Raw genomic sequence first — 8,658 nt, 5'->3', positions numbered from 1 at the left:
GTGTGTGTGTGTGTGTGTGTGTGTGTGTGTGTGTGTGTGTGTGGAATATGCAAGTGGTGGACTTCGGTCTCCTCCTGCTCCCGCTCCCAGTTCCTGTACCTCCCCCCTTCATTCCACCTGGGGAGTGACAGATTGTAGGCTGTGACAGAGAGGAGAAATGGTTCAGAGGGGAGAAGATTGAGAGGAGGAGGGGGAAAACGATTTAGCGAGTGTTATCACAAGAGAGGAGAAACGTTTGACCTCCTGCTGTGAGTAAGATTGTCTTATATTGATGGCTTCATCTCCAAGAGTCCTCCCAGGTGTTTATCTCGTCTTTACGCCACGTGTTTCAGATATAAATCTATTTATGATGATTTTTCACTCCGCAGCACTTAATTGAAGTTTATGTTGCAAAGAAAAWTTCAATCCACAAGTGCCTTTAGATTCCCCTCGTTCATAGGTTTGTCTTCTCATGTGAAAAAGAAAAGCAACAACGTCTGTGATGAGCTGAAACATTATTCCGATCTGTTGTTATTTCTATTGGCCCCAGTGCATCTGCGGAACGTAGCTTTGACCCTCCTCTCTTCACAACAGCAGAAAGTTTTCTTTTCTTTCTTTTATTTATTTATTTTTTTGCTTTGATAGATGGTGCTTTCACTGAATCCAAGTTTCTCTCTCAATCATGAACTCCAGTCAAGACACAGAGTGAAGTGCAGAAGGAAAATAAGTGAGCGGTTGACCCTTGTGCGTACAGGGGATGAATGAGACTCCCAGGTGATAGACTCTATGTGATAAACTTAGAGGCCTACAAGTGTAATTGTAGGACGCACACACACATACGACAATACGAAAAGCTTCCAGCAGGGGTCTTTTTGAACATCTCCCTCTGAAGGCATCAAACCAAAAAACTTTGATGAGGAAAGACACGTTATTTATTTATTTATTTATTTATTTATTTATTTATTTATTTATTTATTGTCATGTGCATAACTACTCTGCAATGTCACTGCCTCAGCAGATAAACTAAAAGTGATCATGAATACAAAACCAAAACAAAAGCCTACATTACTCCCTTACTGACTAATATCTTTTGGATGATTGCAGATTGTCACACAGTTCATTACCTTTGCTCATKTTTCTTTTCTTTCCTTTTTTTCTGTTCTGCAGAGTCGACTGTGTTCTTCCCTGAACAGATCCACTCCGTCCAGGAAGATGTTGGGGAGCTTTTCATCCCGGTCCACCGCAGCGGAGACATGAGTGAGGAGCTCATGGTGGTCTGCCACACACAGCAGGGTATAAATCTGCCTCTTTCTTCCTGTTCTGCCACATCACTGGTCCGAATGATCACACCAGATGGTAAAAGTCATGTTATACGACTCAACGGATCAGCTTCAAAGCTGTATTTAAATTATGGATGAAAAAATCTTAAGTATAGATTTCTAAAAAATCTGAAATTGTAATCTCATGTACCTTAGGGATGTTTTAAAACTGGTATCTATAATAAAGGAAATCCCCAATTTTTGAGGGGTTACATGCAAACCATAAATAAATGTGAATTTTGGTTGCAGTCCAGATAAGACCTACAGCACATTTGGATGGCATCTTAATTAGGGGTGTAAGAAAATATTGATACAATGAAATATCGCGATATTTCATTTCCTGATACTGTATCGATATTCTAAGCCCTGTATCGATTTTTAATTAAGGTTTAAAATGTCAACCTTCTTACCAACCATTCAATTTTATGTTGTASTTCAGCCTCTGACCACTAGTTGGCAGCAGTGAGCCAGCTATTTGGCTCCTCTACCTCTTGAGAGCCAGAGAGTAAGGGTAGCATTAGCATTGTAAGTAAACATTAGCTTTTCTTTTTTTTCATTAATAGGTTTTTATTTAATAGGAGTTTTGGACAAAAAATCGCAATATATCGCAATATATTGCCTTGTTTACAGTATCGCAATATATCGGGATATATCGTATCGTGACCCCTCTGATATGATATGTATCGTATCGCCAAATTCTTGCCAATACACAGCCCTAATCTTAATGTGACAATTACCAAACAAAGCACACAAAAGCTAAACAGTTGGCAGCTACACGCAGGCAGTACTGTTAGAAGGCAGAAATGCTGGGCACAGGACATGTGCCACATACTGTACTGTAGTTTTTGTACATGGAACTGAATTTATGTTAATACCTATGATACAAAATTTAAAAAGTGTATTGTTCTTAAAGCTGCAGTAAGTTTTATAAAAAAAAATTTGAGTATTTGTTAAAACTGTCACTATGTCCTTACAGTAGAATATGAGAAGGATAATATGTCAAAAAATAAAGCTCCTCTGGCTCCTCCCACTACTACTACTGTCATTGCCGGTGTGCTGCAGCTGTGCTGATGGTGGAGAAAAAGCCAACATTACAGGAAAACTGCCAGTTTCTGAGAGTTCTGAATGTACCATGGCAGTGCGCTGTCATTTGTGGCTCTGTAAAGTGTGCTTGTTCAAATTTTCTGGTTAATTCCACAGTTTTCTCAGAACTCCCTACTGCAGCTTTAAACAACTCACAAAAACGCATGAGAGAAAAAAAAAAGGACATTCCTTAAAATACTGTATTTCCAGTTTCCACGATTATTGCAAACTACTAGTTGGGCCCCACTGTAATCTGTTAGGTATTTCTTAGAAGTGAAAGTTCAAAGATTTTTAGGTGGTGTTCTGAAAAAGAATTAATTGATATTTTGCTTGTTGTACGTAGACAGCTCTTTGAACAAGATTCAAGGTTTCTTATCCGAAAATAATTTTTTTAAGTTTGCCGTTTTAATTGTACCTRAAGTTCCTCAAACTTCTCCAACCTGTCTCTCCTCATCTTTGGTTACCCCCCAAAGGTTCTGCCACAGGGACGATTCCCACCATGGTTCTGTCCTACTCAGACTATATTTCACTCCCGGAGGGACACAGCAGTGTCCTTCGCTTTGACAAAGGTGAGAGGGAGAAGGTGTGTCGCGTGGTGATCATCGACGACTCCCTGTACGAGGGAGAGGAGAGCTTCAACGTGACTCTGTCCATGCCTGTTGGCGGTCGTCTGGGAAAGCATTACCCCACGACAAAAGTCAGCATCTTGGAAGATCTGGATGATGGTAARCCAAACAAATGATTGTTTTTGTTTTCTCCTGTACTTCTTGCCRTGACCTTCTCTTCTAGTTCAATTTTGAGAATGCTTAAATCTCAAAGTATAATTAAACACTTTTTTCTCCAACAGAATGCTACATAACTAAAGGCAAATCCCAGAAACACTATTAAAAGTTTTTTTTTTTTCTGACTCAGCCTGAAAGTCAAAAAAAATATTTATTTTGTCTTGGTTTATTGAAATGCACACTTACAATATAACACAGCAAATGTGTCAAATGTTGTTTGAAATGCTTGTATTTTTTCTGAAAATATCGAACTCATTAGGACAGCATWATGACACAACCTGAATGCACAAGCAGCAAACAGATGAAATCAAACTATCATCTTGCTGATTTTCTGATTGATTTAATTATAGTTTAGTCATCCAGGACAACAGTTGAACCTCATTATTCATCTCACATTTCAGAAGTCTTTCAATTCTAGCGTCTCGTGGACTAGAGAGATTTTACATTCTGATAGACGAAGATATGTGCAGATTTATCCAGGGATTAACTGGCCGCCTGGGAATACAGTATACTGTACTTGTTGCAATCCACAGGTGTTCTCTGCAATCTGTCCTTTCTTCAATGTAACACAGACAGGTTGATGTCTTTGCCTAAGGTTTTGCAAAATTTCAGTCAGGCTGAGGTCTAGACTTAAACGGATTCATTAGAACACTTTAATTTGTGTCTTTTTCAGCCATTCTGTGGTAGATTTGCTGCTGTTCCTGAAATCATTGTTCCATTTTTTTGACCCAGTTTGATCCATGCTTCAGCTGTTGAATAGATGGCCTCACATTTACCTCGAGAATACTTTGGTATACAAAGGAGTTCATGGTTAACTCTGTTGCAAGATGCCCTGGATTCTGCAAAATAAGCTCAAATCATTTCTACTCCACTGTTTTACAATATGTGTACACATATGTCATATGTAGCACTTAAAGGCAACAGATTCTCAAAAATGAATGTTTTTTTGATGTTTTAAAATAAGCTACACTACAAAGTGAGTGGCCCACATATGGCCCACTCGATGTAAATGACTTGTTTTCACTGGCTATAGTGTTCTTGATGTACAAAAGCACAACAGTGGTTTCTATTTTTGTTTCCTCCAGTAGAGACTATCCTCATTACTTGTCATGTCTTGTAGCAAGAAAAAAAGTGCCTTCTTTTAGCTGTCACATAATGTAAAATAACTATTCAGAAAAGGAAGAAAAATGTGGTTTTTTTTGGCAGCAACTGGAGGAGAGCTGTGTCTAAAGCTTTTGTTTGCTTTCATGTGTCTAAAATACTTGTGATGCTGTAGAAAATGCAAAGGGGAAAAAATTAACTCAAAAATCCCATAATCCCAGGATTTAGTTGAAACAGGATAAATATGACCAGAAGTTGAAACTGAAATAACTTTATTATTTTAAACAGCATCCCTTGAATCAGTGATGAACAGATAAAAGGGCATAAATAAGAATAAACTGAAAGAGCCAATGACTTCAAATTTATGTAATAAATATGAATGCATTTTTGGAAGGATAACATTAATAACACATTGCAAAAAATCATGCTGCTGAGATGAACAGTTAATGAGATATTTGCTTGTGAAGTAACAGGAAGTGATGTCAAAGGGGAATGTCTGCATAGGAACAGAGCATTGCTACGACAGCTAACAACACAGACTGTAGAGAATCTGATGTTTCTTTAGATTATTTAATCTAATGTAGAGATGGAGAAAAGTCAGAGTTCAAAAAAAATGTCATTTCAGCAAAGATTAGAGAGTTTTCTTTCTTAAAAAGATCCCCTTTGATATCACTTCCTGTTTCAGCAGTCCCAAAATGGCTATACCAGTCCAGATGCTTTGTTGAAAAATTAGCATGTATTGGTTAATCTTCACATTTCTAACACTCAGACTTGCTACTTGGTAGGACTTCCATGTTTCATGAAGTGTTCATACTAGAAAGAATAGTGTCAACCTGAAGACTGGGATTATTAGAAGAATAACATGCATAATTACACACTGACAGTGTGTATTTGTGCGACGATGTCTGGAGACTAGTTAACAAGAAATATTACACTCTTGGATTGTTAGTAATCTGTCACTATATTTCAGTCTCGGTGCTTCGTTCAAAGAAATGCTAATGTGTTTGTGAAAGCCTAACTCCTGTGAGAGATATGTCATTTTTAGTCTCCYGGAGGATAACGCAYCCTCTGACAGCGCTGTGAAACCTGYGCACAGGAAGTCAGACTGCAGCCTGCTTCTTCTCGTTAATAACTGCTTCAATTTGCCAAGCAAAAAATAAATTTATAAATAAACTGAAACAAATGGTACAACAGCATGTGTTTGTTTGCGTCTGCATGCACGTTTATGTGACTTTAGCTGCCCACAATAAGTTAAATTTAGATTTTAAACTCTGCATCAGAAGTAAATGGTGTGAAAAGCATGCAAAAAGCTCTCAAGTGTGACTCCTGGTGCTCTCTTTAAACTTTTTTTTTTCTTCTTCCCTGAGGTTGATGTCAACTAGAGGATTCTGTTCTGTTCCACATATTTCTCCGGTTCTGCCAACTCCTCTCCTCTCACTCCAATATTCACTTTCTCACAAAAGTTCAAGGATGTCTGTCTTTCAAACTGTAGCAGATTAAACTCTGCAGTACTTGTCTCTTTATAGGAGCTCTGCAAGAATAAAAGTGAGTGTTATCTCATTTTAGCTAGTAAAAAGAGAAGACACTAAAGACTTTTTTTTGTTTTCTTTAGATCTCATATCGCAGAAGGTAGATTTGTAGAAATCTAAAGATATTCATTGCAAACTTGAAAGAGTGAACTCCAGTATTCTACATTTATTCATATGCAGGTACGCACTCAATGCAATGAAGAAAGAGGAGTTGTTTTGGAAAAAAGACAAGAGATGCTCAAAATAAAATAAAAAAACTAGATAATATAGTTTAGGATTTTCGAACTCACTACATTTACTTTTAAGCCCATGTAAACAATACATTTGGATTATTTAATCCAAATACATTTCAATCCGTCCATCCGTTTTCTTMCGCTTATCCGGGGTCAGGCCAAGGTGTTCCCAGATCAACTAAGAAACATAGTTTCTCCAGTGTGTCCTGGGTCTTCCTCTGGGCCTCATCCCAGTGGGACGTGCCCAGAACACCTCACCAGGGTGGCGTCCAGGAGGTATCCTAACCAGATGAACCACCTCACCTGGCTCCTCTCGACGTGAAGGAGTGTTACCCCTGAACACATAGAGGCTGTGCAGTCTCTTTCTCTGTTTATGCAGATTCAGGTTTTGGAGCACACTCGGCTGATTGGCTGTTTGGAGGCTGTCTGGAAACAACACCATTGGACCAGCAGGAGATCACCAAGCCAATCTGATGATGATGAGGCCCAGCTGTACTCTATTAAAAGCTCCTAGAATCATTACCTCTTGGGGCAGCTTTAGGATTTGGTTGTGTACAGCTGACCCCCACTTAGGTTGTTTGGTTGTGTTTGTTTGTAGCCAGTTTTGAACAGTTAAAGAGTTCTTGGTACTGCAAACATGTTTTGTTTTTAATGAGCTCTAGGTGCTGTAAACATGTTTTGTTTTGATTAACAATGATTAATATTGAGTCTGGCCAACTGACTTTAGTACTTTAAAGGCTTGAATTTGTATTTGGAGGCATTTGAAGTTCCATTAAAGTAGTTTTATTTTGGTTTGTTTTTAAGTCTGGTTTAGACTTACTTTTGGTTATTTCTTTGGTTATTTATGTACTTGGCTCAATCTAATTTTGTTTTCTTTGTTAAATCAAGTTTGTTAAATTTTTTTAATTGGGCAACAGTGTATTTTGTTTGGTTTGAAGACCCACTTTTGTCATAATAAACCTTTTTTTTTACAAACCCATTTTCTCTGGACACATTTTATGTTGCCACTCCAAACCTCTTGGACTTGGGGTCGTAACAAGGAGCAAGGGAGAGCCCAGACACCCTGCAGAGGAAACTCATTTTGGCCGCTTGTATCCGTGATCTTCTTTCGGTCACTACCCAAAGCTCGCCTTCTGGCTCAGCTCTCGCTTCACCACAACAGACCGATACAGCGCCCACATCACTGCAGACGCAGCACCAATCTGCCTGTCAATCTCCTGCTCCATTCTTCCCTCATTCGTGAACAAGACCCCGAGATATTTCAACTCCTCCACTTGGGGCAGGACTTCTTCCCGGACCCGGAAGCGGCACGCTACACTTTTCTGGCTCAAGACCGTGGTCTCAGATTTGGAGGCAAAGATCCTCATCTCGGCCGCTTCACACTCTGCCGTGAACCGCTCCAATCAGAGCTGGAGATCACGGTCTGATGAAACCAACAGGACCACATCATCAAAAAGCAGAGATGTGATCCTTAGGTCACCAAAACAGATCCCCTCAACACCTTGGCTGCACCTAGAAATGTCTAGGCATTTCAATCCAATCAAAATATTTTGACATGTAATCATAGCTACAGAGCAATGTCAAGAAATATTAACATTGTAGAATATGTATCACACTCAAGGTCCATGGGCAAAATGTGACCTACCACTGCATTTGATGTGGCCCGAGATCTTCAAACCTGTCTTAATATAAGTGTTTGCTGCTTTAAAACCAGCACGGACCATAAACTATATCTTCCATGATGCATTTCTATTATTTTACCCACAAAATGACAGCATCCCATCTCCATGTAGAGGTGCACAGGGTTCAAAAGTTGTCTGTGAAATTTGTTGTGTAATTTCTCCATTTTACTGCATTTTTACTAGCTACTTTTGCTACCAGTACTAGGAAGTGGGGATTTCCCACCTAAAGGTTGTCCATTTAAACTGAAATGCTCCTCCAGTGGGAATTCTTTGTCAGAAATTGGGAGAGTCCAGAAATCAAGATGGCAGCTACTGACATTTGCTTTTAAAAGTAGTTTTGTACTATTAATTTCACATTTAATCAGATTTCTTTTCAGTGTTTTATGATATAACGTGAAAAAAAAACACTGTTTCWATGCATGAAATATTATTTAGAGTTCAATAATTTTTTTGTTAGAGGTGCGCAGCTGTATAGAAATGAGACGAAGAACGTAATGTTTTGTGTTTAGTCACAGTAAAATGTGGGTGTGTATTTGGGCAAGACACTTCACCCACCTTCCCTACTGATGGTGGTCAGAGGGTCCGGTGGCACCGGTGCATGGCATCCCTGCCTCTGTCAGCGTTCCCGCCACAGGGCAGCTGCGGCTACAATGTAGCTTATCACCATCAGTGTGTGAATGTGTGTGTGTGAATGTCTGTGGTGTAAAGCGCTTTAAGGTCCAACAGGGCTTCATAAAGCGCTATACAAGTAAGTACAGACCATTTAAATACAAAACGTCAAAGTTATTTATTCTGGCACTTTGGGAGCAAACATTTCTGACCCTCTGTGAAAATGAGTTTGGACAGAACAAAAATAGTTTGTTCATGATTGTACAGACGTGAATACATACAGTATGTATGTGTTTTTCACATGCACAGAATATTTACACACACACATACTCATGTTACGC

General features: G+C 39.0%; 1 protein-coding gene across 1 annotated transcript in view; it reads left to right on the top strand.

Moving 5' to 3' along the window:
• LOC106514148 (FRAS1 related extracellular matrix 2) overlaps nt 1-8,658 on the top strand; it is a gene marked incomplete at its 5' end in the record, with an annotated part of 90,770 nt that overhangs the window by 53,653 nt on the left and 28,459 nt on the right. Inside the window, 2 exon segments of the mRNA XM_014003277.1 lie at nt 1,147-1,272; nt 2,855-3,106. Coding sequence (XP_013858731.1) covers nt 1,147-1,272; nt 2,855-3,106 — 378 coding nt within the window.

The sequence above is a fragment of the Austrofundulus limnaeus genome, unplaced genomic scaffold (genome assembly GCF_001266775.1).
Source record: "Austrofundulus limnaeus strain Quisiro unplaced genomic scaffold, Austrofundulus_limnaeus-1.0 Scaffold17, whole genome shotgun sequence".
NCBI classification, from domain to species: Eukaryota; Metazoa; Chordata; class Actinopteri; order Cyprinodontiformes; family Rivulidae; genus Austrofundulus; species Austrofundulus limnaeus.
Note: the sequence above shows the minus strand (reverse complement) of the source record. Positions and strands in the feature narration are given on the sequence as shown.